This window comes from Cricetulus griseus, chromosome 4 (genome assembly GCF_003668045.3).
Source record: "Cricetulus griseus strain 17A/GY chromosome 4, alternate assembly CriGri-PICRH-1.0, whole genome shotgun sequence".
Lineage (NCBI taxonomy): Eukaryota > Metazoa > Chordata > Mammalia > Rodentia > Cricetidae > Cricetulus > Cricetulus griseus.
Genome location: NC_048597.1, coordinates 134,455,011 through 134,478,378, shown reverse-complemented (window position 1 = coordinate 134,478,378; position 23,368 = coordinate 134,455,011). Strand labels below are relative to the sequence as shown.

The 23,368-nt window shown below is 49.4% G+C and overlaps 3 protein-coding genes across 10 annotated transcripts in view; 1 reads left to right on the top strand and 2 right to left on the bottom strand.

The window, feature by feature from the left end:
* Positions 1-4,624: 4,624 nt before the first annotated feature.
* On the bottom strand, positions 4,625-6,351 carry Timm29 (translocase of inner mitochondrial membrane 29). Its single transcript, XM_027411563.2, has 2 exons — positions 6,066-6,351; positions 4,625-5,974 (listed from the first exon to the last, which is right to left on the bottom strand). The coding sequence occupies exons 1-2, from the start codon at positions 6,211-6,213 to the stop codon at positions 5,286-5,288; spliced, it is 837 nt and encodes a 278-aa protein (XP_027267364.1). The 5' UTR covers positions 6,214-6,351; the 3' UTR covers positions 4,625-5,285.
* Yipf2 (Yip1 domain family member 2) lies at positions 6,251-11,008 on the top strand. 6 transcript variants are annotated; one of them, XM_027411561.2, is made up of 10 exons: positions 6,251-6,341; positions 6,533-6,591; positions 6,921-7,078; positions 7,158-7,238; positions 8,047-8,134; positions 9,208-9,324; positions 9,403-9,569; positions 9,652-9,834; positions 9,915-10,045; positions 10,125-11,008. In XM_027411561.2, the coding sequence occupies exons 2-9, from the start codon at positions 6,561-6,563 to the stop codon at positions 10,026-10,028; spliced, it is 939 nt and encodes a 312-aa protein (XP_027267362.1). In that variant the 5' UTR covers positions 6,251-6,341; positions 6,533-6,560; the 3' UTR covers positions 10,029-10,045; positions 10,125-11,008. The 6 variants fall into 6 exon arrangements, with proteins under 6 accessions (XP_027267362.1, XP_027267360.1, XP_027267361.1 ...); XM_027411559.2 differs by having other exon boundaries at positions 6,292-6,400; XM_027411560.2 differs by having other exon boundaries at positions 6,301-6,390.
* Positions 10,216-23,368, bottom strand: part of Carm1 (coactivator associated arginine methyltransferase 1) — a 50,740-nt gene continuing 37,587 nt past the window's right edge. The window contains exons 5-16 of one of the 3 annotated variants that reach the window (XM_027411557.2): positions 22,802-22,912; positions 21,685-21,862; positions 18,967-19,057; positions 18,617-18,698; positions 13,443-13,528; positions 13,158-13,247; positions 12,678-12,815; positions 12,496-12,585; positions 12,309-12,421; positions 12,120-12,197; positions 11,781-11,849; positions 10,216-11,651 (exon numbers count right to left, since the gene is read on the bottom strand). In XM_027411557.2, the coding sequence (XP_027267358.1) occupies positions 11,512-11,651; positions 11,781-11,849; positions 12,120-12,197; positions 12,309-12,421; positions 12,496-12,585; positions 12,678-12,815; positions 13,158-13,247; positions 13,443-13,528; positions 18,617-18,698; positions 18,967-19,057; positions 21,685-21,862; positions 22,802-22,912 (1,266 nt within the window). In that variant the 3' untranslated portion in view covers positions 10,216-11,511. Of the gene's footprint in view, positions 11,850-12,119; positions 12,198-12,308; positions 12,422-12,495; positions 12,586-12,677; positions 12,816-13,157; positions 13,248-13,442; positions 13,529-18,616; positions 18,699-18,966; positions 19,058-21,684; positions 21,863-22,801; positions 22,913-23,368 lie in introns of all 3 variants that reach the window. The other 2 variants (XM_027411555.2, XM_027411558.2) reach the window with 2 other exon arrangements.

Genomic DNA, 23,368 nt, shown 5'->3' with positions numbered 1-23,368 from the left:
AGTCTCCAGAGCGAGTGCCAGGATAGGCTCCAAAGCTACACAGAGAAACCCTGTCTCGAAAAACAAAAAACAACAACAACAACAAAAAAATTACACAAAATTGGGAGATGGCTCAGTGGAAGGATACTTGCTGCTCTTGCAGAGGATCTGGTTCAGTTCATAGCACTGACTTGGCAGCTCACCAGTACCTTAACTCCAGACCTAGGGGAATCTGATGCCCTCTTCTGACCTGAGTGCTGTGCTGTGTGGTGCATATTCATAAATGCAGGCACACACTCATAACCATGAAATGAACCTTAAAAAACTGTGCATTGCTGGGCAATGGTAGAGCATGTTTGCTGTGGAATATTCCTTTACACTGTGTGAATATATGTTGCTGTGATTGGGTTAATAAAGCAGCTTACTGGCCAATAGCTGAACAGAATAAGGTTAGGTAGGAGAGCCAAATAGATGCTGGGAGAAAGAAGGGCGGGGTCTGGAGTTTCCAGCCAGATGCAGAGCGAGCAGATGTGCCATGTTAATATGGTACTGCCCCGTGGTGGCAGAGCATAAATAAGGAATATAGGTTAACTCAAATGTAAGAGCTAGCTAGTAATAAGCCTGAACTATTGGCTGAGCATTTATCATTAACATAATAAGCCTCAGTGTGTTTGAGAGTGACTGCAGGATAGAAAAATTCCACCTACACATGCCTTTAATCCAAGCACCTGGGAGGCAGAGGCAGGCAGATCTCTGAGTTCGAGGTCAGCCTGGTCTACAAAGTTAGTTCCAGGACAGCTATGACTACACAAAGAAAGCCTGTCTGGGAAAAAACAAACAAAAACCTTGAATGCTGTTTGAGGATAGGCACATCTGTGCCATGTCATGTTTGTGGAGCTCAGAGGGCAACTTCTGGGGACATTTTCTTTGTTATTGTTGTTGGAGATAGGGTCTCACTATGTAGCTCTAACTGTACTGGAACCGAGTTATGCCTGCCTCCGCCTCCTGAATGCCTGGCGATTTGTATGTGTTTTGCTTGTACATACATATTCCTTATGCTCACAGAGATAAAAGTGCATTGCTTCGCTGCAACTAGAATTAATGAGAGCCACCATGTAATATTGGGAACTAAACCCAGGTCCTCTGCAATACTCTTAACCACTGAGTCATTTCTCCAGTCCCTTTCACACAAGGTAAGTGATGGCAGTGTTTAATACCTTCTAGTACAGAGGTCCCAGCATGTGGATCACCAATGGAGCACTTGCCTTATAGTCTACACTATTTTGGGGAGAATCCCCTCTCCCTGCCCCCAAAAGTAAAGTATGGCTAGATAAGGTTAGGGTCAAAGACAATAGAGTGGAAATCTTTGAAGTCACAGGACTGGAAGCTAGAGTCTGAGTGATAAGCTGTTGCAGCCTTGAAGAGATCTTCAAATTTCCTCTTGTGTATGCAGTGTCCAGTCACACATTCAGGAATGCCAGAGGCCTTCAGCATCTCCCTAAACTGTTCTTCCCACTGTGTGTGTGTGTGTAACCCTGATCACTCTGTACAACAGGCTGGCCTTGAATTCAGCGATCTGCCTGCTTTTGCCTCCCAATGCTGGGATTAAAACACCACTGCACAGCTCCATTCCCGGAGTCGTCCCCCTCACCCCCCATTTAGTTTTAAAGACAGGGTCTCGCTATGTAGACCAGCTTGCCTTGAACTCTGAGATCATCAGGTCTCTGTCTCCTTGAATGCTGGAATCAAGGCATGTGTCACCATGTGTCTGTCCCCCACCACACTATTTTGGAGACAGGCTCTTTCTTCAGTTAGATTGGCTGGCCAGCAAGCTCCTGGCCTGTCTTCAAGCCCCCAAGTGCTGGGGTTAAATGCATGACACTGTGTCCTGCTTTTCATGTGGTACCGGATAGTATGCATGCTTGTTTTTTATCTGCTAAGCCATCTTTCCATACCTGAACTTTGATTTTTTTTCTTCGTAAAATTAAGATGTGTGGGGCTGGGGGGGATGGCTCAGTGGTTCAGAGGACTGGCTGCTCTCCCAGAGGCCCTGGGTTCAATTCTCAGCACCCACATGGCAGCGAACAACTGTCTGTATAATTCCAGTTCCAAGGGATCTGACACCCTCATGTAGACACAAATGCAGGCCAAACCACCAATGCACACGAAATAAAAACAATTTAAAATTAAGATGAGTGACATCTTGGTTGTCTCCCTACAAGGCTCAGGGAACACTGAAGAAAGGACAGAAGAGCTGGAGGGAATGGAAGTGTCGTGAAACACTTTTTTTTTTTTTTTGGTTTTCGAGACAGAGTTTCTCTGTGGCTTTGGAGGCTGTCCTGAAACTAGCTCTTGTAGACCAGGCTGGTCTCGACCTCACAGAGATCCGCCTGCCTCTGCCTCCCCGAGTGCTGGGATTAAAGGCGTGCGCCACCACCACCTGGCTGTGTGACTTGGATGCTGCACTTAAAAAAAATTATTTGTACGTGCTCACAGGCAATTGTGTGGAGTTCAGAGAACAAGTTGCTGGAATGAATTTTCTCCTTCCATAGAGTGAGTCTTGAGGATCAGACTCAGGTCATCAGGCCACTGAGCCATCTTACAGCCCCTAGCTGTTGGACTCCTGAACTCACAGCAGTTGTGATTACCTGGACAAGATCTCTACAAGACTGGGTCCCTCCCCATCATGAAGATTTATATGTCAGTAGCAGTTGCTGGCGGAACAAGAAACATTTTTTTCAGTGGTATTATCACTGGTGAGGGTTCCTTGAGTTAGTAATCAAGATTAAACTCACAAGACATACAAATAGCAGTGTTAGTCCAAGGGAGGTAAAAGGCTATATAGTTCTAGGTTAGTTCAAGGCCAGACAGGATTACATATCGAGAACCTGTCTCTCTCTCACACACTAGCTGGGAAGAGAGGAAGCATGTAAGTGGGAGTGGGGTGCAGACATTAATGGGGGAACTGGAGAAATGTTTCAGTGGTTAAGAGCCCTGGCTGCTCTTCCAGAGGACCTGGGTTCAATTCCCAGCAACCACATGGTAGCTTACAATTGTCTGTAATTCCAGTTCCAGGAGATTTAACCAATGCACATAAAATAAAGTTAAATATAAAAAAAGAGAGTCAGTAATGGAGGGTGAATTAAAAAAATACTTTATATACACATAAAATGCCTTAATGAATTTTATGTATCATTTACATATGCTAATTAAAACATCTAAAAATTAAGCTGGGAGCTGGTGGCGCTCGCCTTTAATCCCAGCACTCGGGAGGCAGACGAAGGCAGATCTCTGTGAGTTCGAGACCAGCCTGGTCTACAAGTGCTAGTTTGAGGACAGCCTCCAAAGCCACAGAGATATCCTGTCTTGAAAAACCAAAAAAAAAAAAAAAAAAAAAAACCCCAAAAAAAACCAAAAAAAAAAAAAAATCTAAAAATTACAAACGTGAACGTTTTAGAAACCTTTATTAGATTTTAATTTATTTTGTGAGCATGGAGGTCACAGGACAACTTGGAGTTGATTGATTCTCTCTCTCCCAGGTAAGTTCCAGGGCATGAACTCAGGTGGTTGGGCTTGGCTAAACATGCCTTTACCTACTGAGCCACCTTGACAGTCTCCAAAATGTGTATTAGCATCCTCATCTTGCCAAAAGGTTTGGACTTAAGAATTACCACACACCAGAGGTGATAGCACACACCTTTAATTCCAGCATACAGAAAGCAAAGACAGGGATCTCTGAGTTCCAGGACAGCCAGGTCCCCACAGAGAAACCCTGTCTCAAAAAACCCAAAAACCCAACCAAACAAAAAGAACTACCACACTTTCTGTACATCTGACAACAAAAGATAGAGACAAAACATACCACCAGGACTGGGGGTAGCTCAGTGTACAACAGATCTTAAACAAATCATGACAAAGAGGACTGGTTGATCCTCAGCCTTTATTGACTAGCCACAGGCCACCTGACACTGGTAGTCTTGCTTTCCTAATGTTTTAGCTTGAACTTTGCCAGATCCAACCTATGTGTCCCACCTTGTTCCTTTGCACAGAACTGTTTGAAGGGTCCCTGCAGTGTAATGACATATGACTGCATGTAGGCTTTGGGAGCTTTCCTCTGTGCTTCCAATTGCTGCCATACACCTAACACTGACATCTGTTCACTTCCATATCTATCTCCTGCACTGATGGTATTACACAATGTTACCAGTTAAGAGAAGCTAGGTCCAAGGGCCTCAAGGACTAAATAGAAACTATTAAACAAAACAAAAAAATCCCAAGAAGACCGGAGAAGGGGCTGGAGAGATGACTCAGAGGTTAAGAGCACTGACTACTCTTCCAGGGGACCTGAGTTCAATTCCCAGCAAACACAGGGTGGCTCATGACTATCTATAATGAAATCTGGTGCCCTCTTCTGGTATGCAGGCAGAACATTGTATACATAATAAATAAATACATTTTTAAAAAAATTTAGAAAAAATAATTTAAAAAATGGGGTTGGAGAGTGGCTCAGAGGTTAAGAGCACTTCCTGTTCTTCCAGAGTTCAACTCTCAGCAACCTCATGGTGGGTCACAAACATCTGTAATGAGACCTGATGCCTTATTCTGGCCTGCAGGCATACATGCAGATAGAAAAGTGCATACATTAAAAAAAAAAAAAAAAAAAGCCTTGGGGGTTCAGTGCTTGCCCTGTATGTACAAGACCCCGTCTTTGATGTCTAGTACTCAACAATAATAAAGTGTACAGCAGAACCCTTTCTCCCCCCATCTGGGAAGTGCAGGCAAGTCACCCTTTGCTACACAGTAGGCTATTATGCATGGACTGTGTACACTGTGGTGGACTGGAGCTGAGGCAGGAGGATTTAGGGTCAGTCTGGGTTCTTTGGGAGTCCTAGTCTCAAAACCCAACCAAATAAACAATAACCCCCAAACAAAAAGTTCTTTTTTGTTCTGTTTTACAGTGCTGGGATTGGAAGCCAAGAACCCAGGCACGCTAGGCAAGTGCTCTACCACTGAAGTACATCCCCGTCGACAACAGGCTACCCCATACAGGCTCCTTACTAGTACTTCTGGTGGTTATAAATATAACACGGACAAATGCTTCAGCTCTTCTCCATGTTCAAGACCAGTCCTTCAGCTGTTCTCCATCTCCAAGATCAGGAAAGCTTTCAATTAGCTTCGGCTAATGAAACAGACGGAGCGAGAAGGTCTTCCCACAAAACCACACCGAGCAGAGTTTACAACCAGCCATCTCATCCGTTGCATCCACTCGTGGCAAACAGTCTGCCTGAACCTGGAGACCTGGGGTTTCATCTGGAAACCTCGGCCTGCACCAGTGAATTGGCCTCGCTCAGCGCCAGTCTATCCTTTTTTTCCTTTTGCAAGACCTGCTCTTCCCACAGCGCCTGGTCCACCTGGTCATCAGTGAGCACAATCGGCTTGTACTTCTCCTCGAACAGCCTCTCGTTGGCCTCGGAATGCAGCTGGTGGGGCCCGACGACACGGAGGTGCGCAGGCAGGTGAAGAAACTCGTCGTCGTTAATGTCGCAATCCTGCATGCGGTTCTCCAGGATCCACCAACGGCCCAGGAACCCCACGTCGAGGACCCGACCGGGGAAGTCGATCCAACGCGGCTGCAGGTAGCGGCAGCGGGCCTGGTAGAGGCTGGCCTGGGCATCGAAGGGCGCCTCGTACACCAGCGAGCAGAGCCCCAGGTTCACGTGGCGCAGCCGCCCGCGGCCTCTCAGCCACAGCAGGCGCTGCAAGAACGCTTCCGAGTGACGGTTACGCGTGGCCGGCGCCAGCAGCAGGAGGGACCCCGACGCGTCGAGCAAGGCCTCTTCGAAGGTGGCCTCGCCAGGGGCCAGGGCGCAGCACGCCGCGGCGCCGCCCAACAGCCCCACGTAGACTGCCGCGCGGCCTGGCCGGGCCCGAGCCGCCGCCGCCGCGTCTCTGCAGGCCTCGGCGTAATCGCGAAGCAGCGCGCGGGTCCAAGTGCCTGAAGGAAAGACGCCAGCGCGGAGGTGACAGCGATCCGGGCACGCGGGCCGCCCCCCACCCCCGCCGCCACCCCCGCCGCCACTACTCACCCAGTCGCGCCCACAGCCCTGGCTTCGCCGCCACCGTCGCGGCAGCATTCGCCTCTCCTCGCGCTTCACTGCGCCCAGCGGACCCGAGCCTCTTGAGAGCGGCGGTGGCCATCCTCTTCCCGCCGTCCGTTGGCCAGCGGAAAAGCATAGCGGCGGAACCAAAGGTGCGGAGTGGCTCCTGCGCACGCGCAAGGTACCGGAAGTAGTTTCTCACTGAAAACCGGAAGCCGGGCTGGCGCCGGATGTTGCCGTTGCATGAAGAGTGGGCTCTGACGGGTACGCTGGCCGCACGCACGCGCACGGAGGATGGGCCACGCCAGCTTAGGTAGCCTTAGGTGAGGAGGGCGGGGTGCACCTGGCCCAGGGCTGGTCTCACTCCAGGTGTTCGGTAGGCTCCAGGCAGGACTGTAGGCGGAAGCATCAATCCTGGGGAGGGCTGAGGGACTGATGCAGTTCTGTCCACACAGCGCAATGCGGTGACGCCTCAAAAGAATCATGGCAGCGGCTGACGCACTGGCCTTCCATGGTGAGTGGGGCCGGGAAGTGGTCAGAGCTCCTACTCCTGTCCTAGGATAAAACTCCAGGCAGCTGGGACCTAGATCCCAGCGTGAACCTGGGGTTCATCCCGTACTCAGTCAATCCCTGCTCCCACTATAAACTCAGAGGCACATCAGAGCCTCCAAGTCTGCCTAGAACCTAACCTGAACCCCATCTTAGTCGAGAAACAGACTTCTCTATGCGTCAAAATTGAAGAAACGCAGTCCTTAGGGAGTGTAGTGAGGCAACCACAGCCCGGGGTGATGGTCAAGAGATTTTCAGAATCCAAACACCTGTGCCCATTTTCTCTGACCGTAGAGTTCGAAGAAGCCACAAATCTTCTGGCAGAGACCCCAGATGCAGCCACCACTAGCCAAAGTGATGCCCTGACCTCACGGGAGCACGTGACTGTGGTCGTGGGATCAGGTATTGGCTATGGAGCCGAAGTGGTGGAGGAAGAGGGCGATAGAGCATCGGTAAGTCCCCTGGGCCCCGCATGCCATGCCTGTCCATAGCTGGGCTGAGAGGCAGCTTCTGAAAGTTTGTGTCTTGTAGCTTCTACAGGAAGAAAAGCCACAGCCAAGATTCTGGACGTTTGACTACTATCAAAGCTTCTTTGATGTGGACACCTCCCAGGTGAGGCCTGGGACATTGGTTGTTTGGGGCTCAGCCACTGTATTTGGATGGACTGTGTGTGTGGTAGGGCCGGAAGGCAAGGTAGATGGGTGGGTGGGTATGGGTCTGAAAGCCAGTGTCTTCTCTCAGCCTCCTGGGTAGGTAGGGCCACAAATGGCACCACTTGGCCTGGATGAAAGCTCCATTAATGAGCTGAAGTTTGGGTCTTGGCCCGAGGCGATGGGGAGTTATGGAAGATTTTAGAGCAGGAGAGGGATGAGTAGAATAAGCAGATACAGATGTGGAACACAGGGCAGCCTCTGCTAATAAACCACATCTACTGAGAGGGCACATCCTGGAGATGTAGGAGGAAGAACATCCAGAATTTATGGACTGTCCTTACTGTGGCTGGGAGGAGAGGCTGCAAGAAGTTGAGAGAGGGGCTGACAATATGGCTCAGAGGTTAAAAGTACTGACTGCTCATCTAGAGAACCTGGGGGTTCAATTTCCAGCACCCACATGGTGGCTCACAACTGTTTGTAACTCCAGCTCCAGGGGACTTGACATGCACGGCAAAACACCAATGCACATTAAAAAAAATTTTAAAAAGAAATGGCATTCCCAAAAGCCTACATTCAGAGTAGTGACTTGTTCAGCAGGAGGTAGGGGTGTCAAGACCACAAGCCATAGAGACACCCAATGAACAGCTTGGAGGGGACAACTGAGCTTGTTTCAGTTAGGATGTAGTGGCAAAATAGTAGAAATCTACAGGGGCTATATCTCTCAGAATGCATGGATTTTCATTCTGGATCCTGGCTTTGCTCTCCAGGTCTTGGACCGGATTAAAGGTTCGCTGCTGCCCCACCCTGGCCACAACTTTGTGAGGTACCATCTTAGAAATCGGCCTGACCTATATGGTAAATGAGGCTATGTGTTTGATTTAACATACAAGGGTCTGTGCCAGGCCCTGAGCAGGGCAGTCAGTCATAAAGAAAATTTGTGTCTAGTTGAGGGAGACACCAGGATGGGAAGCAGGGCTAACACAGAGGATGAGTGGCATCACTGCCTGGTACAGAGAAGTCAGGAAGGCCTTTGAGTAGGGTAGGCAAATGAGTTTTGTTGGCATTGGTGGAGAAAAGCTTAGAAGGGAACCCAGAAAGTTTCTGGGACCCATGGTGGAAATAAAACTGAGTTGCATGGTGGCATAGGTCCCTGGAGTGGAAGGAACAGCTGGGAGCTCATGGGTAGGGGATGAGTACAGTGGTCCCATAACATCGCAAGAAGGGATCCTGGTGTGAAATTTTTAGAAAGATCTCCTCTGGCACTGTCGAAATTAATGGTAGAAGCCAGCTAGAGGAGGCAGGGGCAGACATTACAGTGGAGGCTGTAAGTGCAGAGTGATTGGTTCTAGAGTGGGAAAGGCAAGGGTGGTCTTCTACCCAGTCCACCAAGAGGAACGTCTGGGCAGGTATGAGGAGCAGATCAGGGGTACAGGGGCTGAGGACACACATATGAAGTTCAAAAATAAGCATGCAGTTCAGGGCCTGAAGCAACTTTGGAATGGACAGCTGAAGGTAGCATTCATGAAACCTTAGGTATGGACAAGATCCTGCCCACAGTGGAAAAGCACCAAGACTATTCTACCTATAAAGAACTTTCTTAGATAATGGGTGGTGGTAGAACAGGCCTTTAGTCCCAGCACTTGGGAGGCAGAGGCAAGTGGATCTCAGTGAGTTTGAGGCCAGCCTGATCTACAAAGTGAGTTCCAGTACACCCAGGACTGTTTAAAAAAAAAAAAAAAAAAAAACAAGCCAAGTGCTTGAGGGATTTTGGAAGTTATTTCTAGAAAGACAGGATGAGCCCAGAGGCAGCTCTTATTACCAGCCATCTGGAGAGTCAAATGCAGTCTGGGGTCTTACCACACTTAAAACAGGACATAGCTAACCTTTCCTAGGAGTGATGAACCTGGGACTCCATGTCCCTTTTGCAGGCCCTTTCTGGATCTGTGCTACGTTGGCCTTTGTCCTGGCAGTTACTGGCAACCTCACTTTGGTGCTTGCACAGAGGCGGGACCCCTCCATCCACTACAGCCCCCAGTTCCACAAGGGTAAGCAGAATGGGTGGGCTCAGCTCCTGGCTGCATGGGCCGCAGGGCATGCAGTAACTGCCCATGTTGCATTCCTAGTGACTATAGCTGGCATCACCATCTACTGCTATGCGTGGCTAGTGCCACTGGCACTGTGGGGCTTCCTTCGGTGGCGTCAGGGCACAAGGGAGCACATGGGGCTGTACACCTTCCTGGAGACGGTTTGTGTTTATGGCTACTCACTCTTTGTCTTCATCCCCACCGTGGTGAGTGTGGCTTGGCCCTGGGGACTGGTGGGAAGCTGAATGGCACCCCCTGTATGGTCACCAGTTACACTTGTCACACTAGGTCCTGTGGCTTATCCCAGTGGAGTGGCTGCAGTGGCTCTTTGGAGCACTGGCCCTGGCCCTGTCAGCTGCCGGGCTGGTGTTCACCCTGTGGCCTGTTGTTCGAGAGGATACAAGGCTGGTGGCTGCAGCACTGCTGTCCACTGTGGTGCTGCTTCACGCCCTCTTGGCTCTAGGTTGTAAGGTAGGGTCCTTCCTCAGCAGGGCTGTGGAGTGGGGCTTGCTGCTACCCAGCTGCACATTCACCCTGACATCTCTCTGCAGCTGTACTTCTTCCAGCCATTGCCCCTGGAACATGTGATACCAGCACCCCAAGCCACACTTCTATCTCCCAGTGTCCTGCTGCCCACCTCAGCCCGGTCCATGACAACCTTCTAGGAAAGCCAGGCCTGCAGGTGAGGGGCCAGTTTCTGTTGTGGCTAAGGGTTCACCTTCTTCCTCCTGGGGCCACTGCTAGCAGTCTCTCTTTTCCAGGTCAAACCCCAGGGGCTACGACCTGTCCTGCCCTCCCTGTGAAGATTAGAGGAGTCTTGGACCCTGGAGACCACCCTGCTACTTTGCAGGCTTTTCTTACAAAGCAAACACTTTTATTTTCTATGCAAAGGTGATCCAGAGAATTTATATAAAGGTGGGGGGGGCAGCCGAGCAGGAAATATTACTGATGGACAGAAGAGCCCGGTTTCCCAGCCTGCCTGTGGGCCCTGTTTCCCTTACAGGTCAGGGGGTGGCACAGGGCAGGTCCAGCCATTGCCAGGAGTACCTGTGGTGGGCATGGGCCCAGCCTGGGCTCTGGCCACTGAGGTGGGGACTCTAGGGCAAAGGAGCAGGGGAGAAACTGCCTTTCCTTCCTTGTTTGCTTTTCTTCTTGTTCTGTCTGGAGGGAGAGGTTCCTGCTAGGCCCCTTCTCAGGGGTGCTGTCTTGAGAGGAGGAAGTAGAGCATGAATGTGGAGTGCACACACAGGCCTATGTTAGCTATCAGGGAGAGGATGCCCTCCTTCCTTCTGTGACAGATCCTTGAGGTTTTTGTCTACCCCACTGGCCCTAGGTGACTTTCCCTCTGGGCTGCCTGTTCCAGGTTTTGGTGGAGGGGGACTTTAGGGCTCAGGACAGGACAGTAGCAGGAAGCAGAGGCTAGAGGCCTTTGGACAGCTGGGAGTTTTGTACATTCAAGTGTGAGGTGAACCCTTTGGTGAGAGGGGATTACGTCCGCCCTGAAGGCTTGACAGGGCCACCCCTCACCTAGAACCTCTGGGCCTAGGGACAGGGGCTGCTGGCTGGGCCCGGCCAGCCGGGTTTCTCAGAGGGTCTGTGGGTTGACACTGGTTCTTTTCGTAAAAAAATAAAATTAAAAAAAGCAGCATGTCACGCCCATGGTGACCATGTGGCCTGGTAGTTGAGAGGTCCAGCTGGCTGTGCTGCCACCCTAGGTGAGGGGTAGGTGCAAGGACGGGTTGGGGGATGGGTGCTGCCAGGTCTTATGGTGGCAGCTACTGGCCTCCTCCTGCCTGTTCAGGTGCAGCTGTAAGAGTGGGGTGGGGTGGGAGGGGGCTTGCCTCTTCCAGCAGATGTCAAAGCCAGGTCAGAGTGGAGAGGGCAGAACAGGATGAGGGCTGCCCTGACAGGATCTCATGTAAAATATGGCAGCGACACGCACTCAGGGCCAAAGGGTGGGCTGGGGGTTACTTGAGGGCAGCGGCGACATCGTGTACAAAAGTGTCCAAGTTCCCATAGCAAAGAGGGCTGTGACCGGGTGTTCACGCTTCTCCAGAACAAGGGGGACAGCCACCAGCTGCACTGGGCGTGGACTTCATTTGGTTTCCTGGTGCTGTCAGTGCGCAGTGGTGTTGCTGCTGGAGGCACCTAGCTCCCGTAGTGCATGGTGTTGGTTGGGATGGACATGGGTGAGGCCATGGAGATGGCAGGGCCACCCATGGTGAACTGGTTGTTGACTGCATAGTGGGCACTGGAGCCACCGCTGCCTCCTTGGGCACCTGAGGAGCCTGTGGGGCAGGTCACGGGCACTGAGGAGCCAGCATGACCCCTAAGCCTGCCTGGCCCCCACTGGTAGCTTGAGCGTGTGCGCAGGCCAGGCGGGAGGCCCCCCGCCCACGGCCCCGCTACCCTGTTACCTTGGACAATGCCCGTGCTCATTATGGAGCCCATCCGGGAGTGGGTGTGATTGACAATCCCTGTGTTGGCTGCGCAGCGACAGGGAGGAAAGAAGGAGGGAGGGAGACGTCACCGCCCCCAGCCTGCCTGGCCCACTCCACTCTTACGGTTGGTGTGGGAAGGGCAGATGAAGTGGTGACAGATCAAGGTGGAGAGGCACACAGAAGAGGCTCCCCAGGAAGAGGAAGAGGTGGCCATGACAGTGAGTGGTGGCAGAGGACCAAGCACTGGCTATTTGACTGGCCACTGGCACATCCCAATTGTCCCCTGCCATGCCATAGATCTCAGGGGGTACTCACCTAAGGGAATCAGGTTGTTGTGACCCACACTGGAGCCGCCAGCAATAACACTGCTCAGGTCATAGGCAGTAGGCATTCCTGACCAGAAAGTGGAGTGTCAGGAGTGGGGCAAGGCAAGCTCTGGGTATCTGGGGTCCAGGCAGCCACCAAGGGCCTCCAGCTATATCTGGAAATAGCATTCAGACTCACCGGCCACAGCCACCCCGCTGCTGAGATTGTAGGTGCTTCCCGTGTTCCACATATTCTCGGAGGGAGATGTGTAGTGTGAGCCAGGTGGAGGTGATGGAGTCGTGCCCGTGTACCTATAGCAGAGATTCACTGTGGGCAGGGCTGTGGGACTACTGCCTCCCCCCTCCCCCAACTAGAACCCTACTACCTGAAAAAGGGGTTCTTCAGATCCAGCAGGTTACTGGATTTGGAGCCTGTCTGGTCCACCTGGGCCACAATACTGATGTCATAGCTCTGTCTGGGGGGATACAGATGTGGCTGTGAGGCAGCTGGGCTGGTAGACCCCTGTGCCGCTGCCCTATCCAGCCGTGGATGGGTGTCAAGGTGCACCTTTTGTTGGCAATAAGCAGACATGTCCCTGAAAGCGTGTCCCCAGCCTTGGCAAATAACGGTGACTGGAAGAGGCACCGGACCTGGTACCAGTGGGTCAGAGGCTCTGTTGGGGCTGTGGATAGCCATACGGTCATTCTGTCAAGAAGAAATGGGTGTACTTCACTGGGCTGGGCCATCGCATGTGCCACTACCCCACATATCTTGATGTTAACCCAAGGTCTTTCCCTGAATGGTCCCTGGGGGCTCAGGGGCAAGACTGGCAAACATGTACTGACAGTCCATGGCCACAGGGTGCCCATTCACCCTGACACCCATGTACTGAGAGAAACACACATAAGGGATAGGCACTAAGGATAGCTTCTGAGGAAAAACAACCACACACCCCACCCCATGATTCTCCCTGGGATTTGGATAGAAAGGACCACCTGAGGAGTTGGAGGCCATAGCTGCAAAGAGCCCCAGCAATCCCATACTTACATGGAGCCAATAAAAGCAACATCGAACCAGAACGCCAAGCCATGGACCAGGCCTGAATGCAGCATGTGGAATTTGAATGGGATTTCTATCCTGCAAGGCAAAGGGCATGGGCTTACTGTAGATGCTCAACCTGACTGTAAGAATAGGAGGGGGAGCTTGGGGGACAGCATCTGGCCGTGAGTGCCCCATGGGTGATGGGTACATCACTGAGAAGTGCAGGGGTGGAGGTATGGTGGCTGGCAGGTGGGTAGCAGTAGCCATGGGTCCCCAGGGGATAAAGGGTACCTGTGCAAATCTCCTTCTTTGGCTTCTAAGAAGTTCACTGTGTACTTGACAGATTTGGCCATCAGGATCCGGATGTCAAATGTGTCCTGAAAGATGACAGGTGTGACCCAGCTTGGGCTGCAAATGCCATGGAAGAAGGGGAGAACCTCAATGCCTCCCCCATTCCCCAGTCCTGGTCATGGCACTAACCTCTGCTATCTGTCTAAAACTAGATTGTCCTTCTCAAATTTTCTAGGCATGACACCAGGGACAGCAATTAGACTACACCCTTCAAAATGTCATATTAATAAAGGCAGGTGATCTCTTCAAGTTCAAAGCCAGCCTGGTCTACATAGTGAGTTCCCCCCGGCCAGTCAGAGCTACATAGTGAGACCCGTTCTCAAAGGTGGATGGTGATGGTGGCAGGTGGTGTACACCTTTAATCCCAACACTTAGAAAGCAAAAGCAGGCTGATCTCTGAGTTCAAGGCCAGCCTGGTCTCAGAATGAGTTCTGGGACAGCCAAGAAAGAGAAACCCTGTCTCAAAAAACAAAAAGAAACAAAACCCAGAAACCCCACAGCATTGGCACTTAAAAAAAATTATTTCTATTTTATTTACATTGATGTTTTGCCTACATGCATGTCTGTGTGAGGGCGTCAGATTCTCTGGAACAAGAGTTACAGACAGCTGTGAGCTGCCATGTGGGTGCTGGGAATTGAACCTGGGACCTCTTGAAGAGAAGCCGGTGCTCTTAACTGCTGAGCCATTTCTCCAGAACCCCCTGGCACTTAAGTTTAACCTACAGACATACATATACGGGGGAAAAGTAATATGGTGAGTGGCTCATTTTGGGGGGAGGGGGCAGGGGAGTTTCTCTGTGTAACAGCTCTGGCTGGCCTCAAACTCACAGAGATCCTTCTGCCTAGGGAGTTCCAGGGCAAGCCACACAGAGAAAAACAAAACAAAACAAAGCAAACCAAAAGAGGCTGGCTGGTGTGTTGGAGAGATGGCTCTCTTCTAGAGTACTGGGGAGGAACAAAAAGCACTGGCTGCTGTTCCATAAGACCCAGGTTCAATTCCCAGCACCCATGTGGCAGTTTACAGCCTCTAACTCCAGTCCCTCTGGAACTGATGTCCTCTTTTGATCTTCCTGGGATCTAGGCTTAACAGTGGTGCACAGACATTTATGCAGGCAAAACACTCATACACAGAAAAAGGTTCTGGGGGTTGAACTCTGGTCCTCAAACTTGCATCCACAAGCAATTCAGCAACTGAGCCATCTTCCCACAGTGACTTCACACTCTTGATCATTTTGCATCAAGTCTACTGAGTACTGAGATTCCAGGTGTGTACAATAAGAACCAGGCTATGCTTTTTTTCTCATTTATCAGAGACTGAAACCACCAGGCAGTGTTGGCGCATCCTTTAATCCCAGTGCTTAGAAGGCATAGCCAGTGAGTTTGAGGCCAGCATGTTTACAGAATGAGTTTCAGGACAGCCAGGGCTACAGAGTGAAATAGTGAAATGGGGGGGTGGGGATGATGATATTGAACCCTGGACCTCATGCACTAAGCTAAGCCTTAGCAACCTTAGAATGGCAACAAAGGAGAGTGAGAAACACCTATATTACCACCTCCTCACTTAGGCATATGGAGATTTCATTTAGAAAACAAAAACAGGAGCCTGGCCTGGTGGCTCATGTCCTTAATCCTAGCACTCTGGAGGCAGAGGCCTATGGATTTCTGAGTTTGAGGACAGCCTTGCCTTTATAGTGAGTTCCAAGGCAGACAGGGCCACATAGTGAAACCCTGTTTCAAAAAACAAAAAGGACCACACAGATGGTTCAGCAGGTGAAGGTACTTGCTGTATAGGTTTGGCTATCTGAGTTCAATTCCTGGAACCTATGCAAAAGTGGAGAGAACCAACATGCATGTTGCTAGGCAACACAGAAAAATTTAAAAAATGAATTCAGATCATGGTGGTGCACATCTTTAATCCCAGCACAGGTGGATCTCTGTGAGTTAAAGGCCAGCCTGGTCTACATAGTGAGTTCCAGGTCAGCCAGAGCTATGTAGACACCTTGTCTCAAACTAAAAACAAAACAAAAAAAAGGTGAATTCAGCCTCAGTGGTATATGCCCATACATTCAGCACTGGAAGGCTGAGGCGAAAAAATTGGAAGTTTAAACCAGCTGGGCTACATAATGAGTTCCAGGTCAACCTAAGTTTAAAGAAATAGAAGAGACTGACAAGGAGCAAATAAGACATTGAAGAGAAGGGAATTGGAACTGGAAGAATGAACACTTGAAAATATTAAAATGCAGAACAAATGGAAGACCTAGCAGAGTTTCAGATTCATCTGCCAGATGTGGTGACACAGACCTATAAGGGGAACGTGACAGGGTTTCTCTGTGGCTTTGGAGGCTGACCTGGAACTAGCTCTTGTAGACCAGGCTGGTCTGGAACTCACAGAGATCCACCTGCTTCTGCCTCCAGAGTGCTGGGATTAAAGGTGTGTGCGCGACCACCGCCCGGCTGAAGTATGATAGTTTTTAAAGGACAAAAAAGAATCAACTTGCTGAAGTTATTGATTATTGTACATACAACTAGATTCCAGAAGAGAAGAGACAGAAATCTCACTGAGACACACTGTCCAAGAGACTCCCACACTAAGTGAAAGAAAAAGACATTAAGGGTTGGGGAGACCAGTAATGGTCTGCAGACTGTTAATTAACTACATTACATGTAAGCAGGTTATGCAATGGAATTAAAATATAAAATATTTTGTGCTCATCAAAATTAGAAATTCTAGGAGGTGGTGGTGCAGGCCTTTAATCCTACATGTGGATCTGAATTTGAGGCCAGTCTGCTTAAAGAGTGAGTTCTGGGATAGCTAGGGCTACACAAAGAAACCCTGACACTCACTCACACACACACACACACACACAAGAAATACATAATATATATGCTGTTTCATATAAAGAAACCTTAAGTAGTAAAACCACAACAGTGTTAAAGTAGAATAGAGCAGGCTGGAGAGATGGCTCAGTGGTTAAGAACACGAGCTGGTCTTTAAAAGTCCTGAGTTCAGTTCCCAGCAACCACATGGTGGCTCACAACCATCTGTAATGAGATCTGGTGCCCTCTTCTGGCCTGCAGGCATACATGCAGGCAGAAAACTATGTACATAATAAATCTTTTAAAAAAAGAAAAAAAGACACAACTGGGAGAAAATGTTCTTACACTATTATTAGGTAAAAACAGACTTTAAGGCAAAGGGTAATATAAAGATTTCATAATGACAAGAGCATTAATCCAACAGGATGTTATAATAATTCTAGATATATATGCACTTAATGACACACTTTCAAAATACATAAAGCAAAAACTATCAAGCTGAATTGGGAAAAATATCCCAATCAAAATAATGCCAAAACAAAACCCTAAGTACTTAGTAAACAGGGAAAAAAGGATTCACATTAGGACAAAAGGACACTGGTGAGATCTGGCCTGGGACATGTTGTAATCCCAGCACTTGAGAGGATCTTTATGATTTCAAGGACAACTGGGCTTCTTCATAGAGAGACCCTGTCATAAGGAAAGTAATGAGACTTAACAAAGATGATTACCTAACTGACATGGATATAAGGCTATACTAGGTAATGACTGACATATACTCCTGGCTACCCTTGAATTCACTGTGTAGACCAGGCTAACCTTGAACACAGAGATCCGCCTGCCTCTGCCATCTTCTGGGTTTTTTGTTTGTTTTTTTGGGTTTTTTTGTTTTGTTTTGTTTTTTGGTTTTTCAAGGCAGGGTTTCTTTGTGTAGCTCTGTAGACCAGGCTGGCCTTGAACTCACAGAGATCGGGCTGCCTCTGCCTCCCGAGTGCTGGGACTAAAGTGAGCTGACACCCTGCTGATATTCATTTCTTCAGAGCACACACAAAGCATTAGCCAAAGCACTGCACACCAGACTTTGAGCAAGTCTCAACTGTCCAAGGTCTGAAAGCATTCTGTGTGTGTTCTCTGATGACAGAGAAATGCTACATTTTGAGGAAAAGTTCAAAAAAGTTCATCTGCAAGCATTAAGTATTAAGACTTTCTCCCCCCCCCCCCCCGCTTTCTTTCCTTTCTGTTTTTTTTTTTTTTTAAAGATTTATTTATTATGTATACAGTATTCTGTCTGCATGTACCCAGGCCAGAAGAGGGCACCAGATCTCATTACAGATAGTTGTGAGCAACCATATGGTTGCTGGGAATCGAACTCAGGACCTCTGGAAGAACAAGCAGTGCTCTTAACCACTGAGCCATCTCTCCAGCCCCACTTCCTTTCTTTCTTTTTTGGATTTTTTGAGACACAGTTTCTCTGTGTCACTTTGGCTGTCCTGGAATTCGCACTGTAGACCAGACTGGTCTCAAACTCACAGAAACCTGCCAGTCTCTGCCTCCCTAGTGCTGCTAATTAAAGGTGTGTGCCACCACTGCCCTGCTTAAGACTTTTTTCTTAATTCAGGTAGAGCTGAATTCCAGGCCAGCCAGTGTACATAATAAGAGTGTTTCAAATAAATAAAATAAAAATCAATTACTTAAATTATTTTTGGAGAAACATTTACTCATTTAATGTCTTTTTGAAATTTTATTTTTATTAGATCCTCTGTGGGCACTGCACACATGTAGCACATAGACATAAATGTAGGCAAAACACCTACCCATGTTAAAAAAAATGATTTAGTTATTTTATGTGTATGAGTGTTTTATCTGGACCTAAGTTTGTTCACGACAGTGTCTGGTGCCCCACTATAGATGGTTTTGAGCTTCCATGTGGGTGCTGGAAACTGAACCGAAGTCTTTCCTTAATCTCTGTCTCTCTTTATATATGTTCAATTGAGTGTTGGGAGCAAACGAGTCCTCTGTAAGAGCAGTGGGTGTTTGTAACTGCTTAGCCATCTCTCCATCCCTGTTCCTTTTACCTTGTTTTTATGAGAAGGGCCCAGGCCAGCTTCGATCTCCTGACCCCATACCTCCACCTGCATGCAGGGTTACAGGCGTTTGCTACAGAGCCATCCTGCTGGTGCGTGTGCTTTGCAGGGAGAGTGAGGGATGCGAAGCAGGGGTTTCTAGATCCCAGAGCTGTGTGAAGCCTTGGCGAAGCCCTAACCTCAGTCCAGCAGTACCCTGTTCACACTACTCACCACCACAGGTTGCCGGAAGTACTCATCCACAGCAGCGCCTCGGAGGGCCGATAGGTCTACTCCATGGAAGGATGGCTGGTACCTGTGGAAATCCCCAAGCCCACCCTGATGTTACCAGCATTAAGAGAGGCAGGTGGAGTCACCTGCTTTCTTTCCTAGCAGGCCCTCAACTAGCCCATGTCCTTCACATCCTACTGAGGAGGAGGAGGAGGGAGGAGGAGGAGGAGGAAGAGGAAGAGGAGGAGGAGGAAGAGGAGAAAAGAGGATAGTCGAGGGCCCACCTGAGGACTGGGTCCATCTCCGAGCAGGCAGGCCCCATGGCCTGGCCAGGACACCCAGGGCACACTCACCAGAAGTTGGCTTTGGTGAACTGCTCCATGTAGAGCTGTTCATCGGTGAAAGGTGCAAGGTGGACGTCACCAATGGTGGGGAACATGTTTCCTGGGAGTGGGGGGGGGCAGGGAGGAGTGCTGTTGTCAGGGCAGCACATCCTGTAAGGCTGGGTAGAGCTTCCAGAGGACCCTGAGATCCCCAATCACGGACTATCTGACCGACAATCCATCCATCATCCATCCACCCATCCATCCACCCATCCATCCATCCAACAGTGTGCAGCACCTTTTGTCCATGGCCTCTGGAAATGTGTGAACTGCAGCACAAAACTGAAATGGCTTACTATTTTGTTTTGTGGTGCTGGGGATGGAACTAAGACTCTGAATTTAACTCTCAGATGTAAATCTGGTTTTGATTTTGGGGGGGGGTTTAGGGTTTTTTTTGGTGGGGGACAGTGAGGTGGGAAGAAAGGAGGATAGTCTCTCATTTAGCCCAACTCAGCTTCCACCTAAGTGTTGGAATTACAGGTGTCTTTTTGAGATGGGGTCTTTGTGCCCTGGGCTCCTAGATGCTGGGATCTCAAGAGTGTGCCACCATATCCAGCATAATTCTGACAGGACACAGTCCTTTTCTTTTCCTTTGGTTTTGAGACAGGGTTTCTCTAGGTATCCCTGGCTATCATGGTACTCGCTCTGTAGACCAGGCTGGCCTTAAACTTAGAGAGATCTGCCTGCCTCTGTCTCCCCAGTGCTGTGGAACTAAAGGTGTGTGCCACCACTGCCTGGCTCAGAGGCTTCTTTCTTTGGTCATTTTGATTTTCAACCACGATCTACAAGTCAGTTCAAAATTTCCCTATGTGGAGCCAAGGCCCTTGGATCAGCTTATCTGCTACCAGCTCCCACGCTCATCAGCACACTTGTCTCATTTCACTACTCCCGTCCATCCCAAAAAGTGAATGGTTCTATTCCCATGTCCCAGTGAGAGCACTGGGAAGCAAAAAGGGGCCTATTAGAGCCTCCTGGCGTCTACTGTGCTTGGATTTCTCCAGACAAACTGAAAGTAAACTCTAGGCTGTTTGGGTGTTAAGCGCATCACTGAGTCAGGGCTACCCAAATACCAGGCATGTGACTAAAACAGAAATAGAGGAAGAAAAATCGGACTAGGTTGGCAACTGGGAGAAGCAGATATGGGGAGGCTGAGACTGTATAGGATGAACACATGGCCTGCAAATGTGGGCCTCCCTCCAGCTCTTCAGGGAGCTTACAATTCATACTAGGTTAGAATGCTCAACTGTGGTCAATGGGATGACAGAGGCAGGCTCCTGCAGGCCATAAAGCTGCCTTTAATTCTCAAAGGGGTTTCTGAGTAGTTGAAAACCACCCTATAGGCAATTTCCAGCCTGACTCCTGCCTGTTTCACACAAGGGCCAGCCACTTCCACACACAAGCCTAGCCACCAGGAGGGTGAGAGGGGAGGAAAGGAAGACCCAGGGCAGCTGCTGGGCACACTTACCCACAAGGAGAACTGTGGCTACCTCCTGCCTATAGAAAGTGAGCCAATGTTGGCTCCTAGGCAGAGGAGTCATAGGAGCCATACATTCACCAAGGCTGCCAGCAGCATCGGCTTGGTTGCTAATCTCTACCTAAGGCTACTGCTAGACCAGGGCCCCTGAGCTCCCACAAATACACACCTGTGCCTTTAAAAAACTATTCAGACACAGACATATCCACAGGACTCATCAGAGAAATGGGCTGCACTACTGTGCTCAGAGCAGAGTACAGATCCCAGTACATACTGGCAAGTGTCAACCTGCCACTTGGTGCAGGCATTCAATTTAGCCAGGAACAGGGACAGGAAATGACATACATCCACATGCCCTTATACATACACATACATCTACACACAGGTGTACACCCACCCATATGCCTCCATACACACCATACCTTCAGTGCACACCTATCTACCCATTTACCCTCAGACCACACACATTTACCACCCCCACACTCACACATGTAAACACCTACAAACCACCACACACCCCTACCCCTAAATATGCACACGCATATCTACACTGGCCATAGACTCTTACCATCCACACAGCTTCACAAGAATGACTTCATACAAGAACACACTCATAAACCTGTGCACACATGTTCATGTGAATACCACACACAGAGAGACACACATGTACATACTCATCCACACACCTGCATATATTCCCATACATCATTACACACAAGGATCACCTGCATCTTTAGGCATGTAACATTTCCACCTGCCCACTTCCTAGCTCTTAGGGGAGTGGAGTAGGCAGGCCACATTGCCCTGGGCAAGGTTTCCAGTCTGGGGATTAACAACTCTTGGGAGACAACCAGTGATAGACCTGAGTTCCAGCCTATCCCTGGACTACCATCTCATCTCATCTCATTAGGGGTGTCTCTGTGGCAAACAGGCACAAGAGGTACCAAATGCTTTCTGAGACTCTACAGGGGGCTTGTCAATGCGTGGTATGGTGAGTGACACTATTGTTTGGGCTCTGAGGATGTATCCAGAAGCCATAGCCAACAGGTAGGGTTAGGGTAGGAGGTAGGGAAAAAAACCCCACTCTCCATATGCAGATCACTGACACACAACAGACAAGTAGCCACCCTATAGGCTGTTGGAAGCAGTGGGGCCAACTACTCTGGTTGAGAGGCTGAGCAACAGTGTTAGCACCGCTGAGCATGGGCACTCACCGCTGGGCTTCAGGTACTTTTTGGCATGGAGGTAGCTCTCGAGCATGCGTTCATTGAAGAGCATGTAGCCCATGGGCTCTGAGATGATAATGTCCACTTGCTCAGGCAATGAGACCTCTTCTACCTTGCCAGGGATGACCACAATGCGGTCTGTCAGGTTGTTACTCTTCACCAGGACCTGTAGGAGGTAGAAGAAGGCTCCTTGTGCTTGCTTGGCATAGGCCCTTAACCCCTCAGCTCACAAATTGTGTCTGCTCACACACGGCGTGAGTTGCCCCCTCTGCTTTCCCTGTGGACATCCTAACCATGGGGGAAGAACTCCTGTGGCCCAGGTTTCTCAGGTACCAATGTCCCTGCTCCTGGGGAAAGTGCTTACTAGAGTTGGAGCCTAATCCTGGCAAGTTGTCTTTCGTATACATGAGGGCCTCATGGAAGGGGTGTGTATCAAGAAGAGGCAGTTGGTCAGAAGAGACTGAACTAGCATGGAAGCTCTGTGAGCACTAAGGCTCACAGTCCCAGATCTGCAGCTAGGGAACATTTAGGTGCAAGCTGGCAGTGCCCCTGTTTGTATGAGACACAGGCTGTGGGAGGGGGAGCCAAGCTCAGGAATGTATCCACAGAACAGTCTAGAAGGACCTAGGGGACCCTCTTTCTCTGGTAAAGGGCCTGAGTAGTAGGAAGCCAAGGATATGAGAGGAAATCACAGTATCTACGCTTCTGTATATTTTCAATTCTGAACTTGAAAATTAAGTTTTCCATTAAAAAAGTTGTGTGTATGGGGGGGGGGCACCAAGGATGCAGCAAAACAAAACCCTGTTGTCACCTGCACAGGATGTATGGGGCTCTCAGGTAGGCTATTACTCAGGATACTTTAGGTGTATGACTTAAATTCCCATCATGGGGCTGTGTCTTTGCCACTCTGTCCCTAAGGCATGAGAGTGCATCCTTGTGGATGCCCGGTTAGTCACTAGCTTTGCCACCACAGGCCCAGTGGGCCTCCCCTTTCCTGCCTATTACCACTTGGTTCTAGAGACAAAGAACAGCAGTGATGTTCCCAGGCACCTTGGGGGCTCTCAGTGGGCAGACATGAAGGCTTAGGCCCCAACAGGACACTGACCTCGGCATGCTGAGCCATGGTGCTGGCCTCCACTGCATAAATCTTCCTGGCTCCTGCTTGAGCAGCAAAAAATGACAGGATCCCAGAGCCACAGCCCACGTCGAGAACAATCTGAGGAAATGATGTGTATATGAGGCTACAGATGTGCCAACTACCACGCACTATGTACATCACAAAGAATATAAATACAAGCAGAACTACTATGTGTCAAAAAGATTTGTTTTCAGGAGGCTAGAGAGATAATTACTCTTCCAGAGGACCCAGGTGCAATTCCCGGCAGCCACAATGCAATTCACAACCACATGTAACTCCAGTTCTAGGAGATCTGATGCTCTCTTCTGGTCTCCATAGGCACACAGTACACATACACTCAGATAAATGCTCATACACATATAATAAAATAAAACAAAATAAAAAGCAATCCTGTATAGTGGCATATGCCTATAATCTCACCAATGAGAAGGCTGGGGCAGGAAGACCATGAATTCAAGGCCAGTAAGATCCTATCTGAAGATTAAGACAATTCTGATCTGGCTAGAACAAAGGTGAAAACCAGACAGGTGTTGG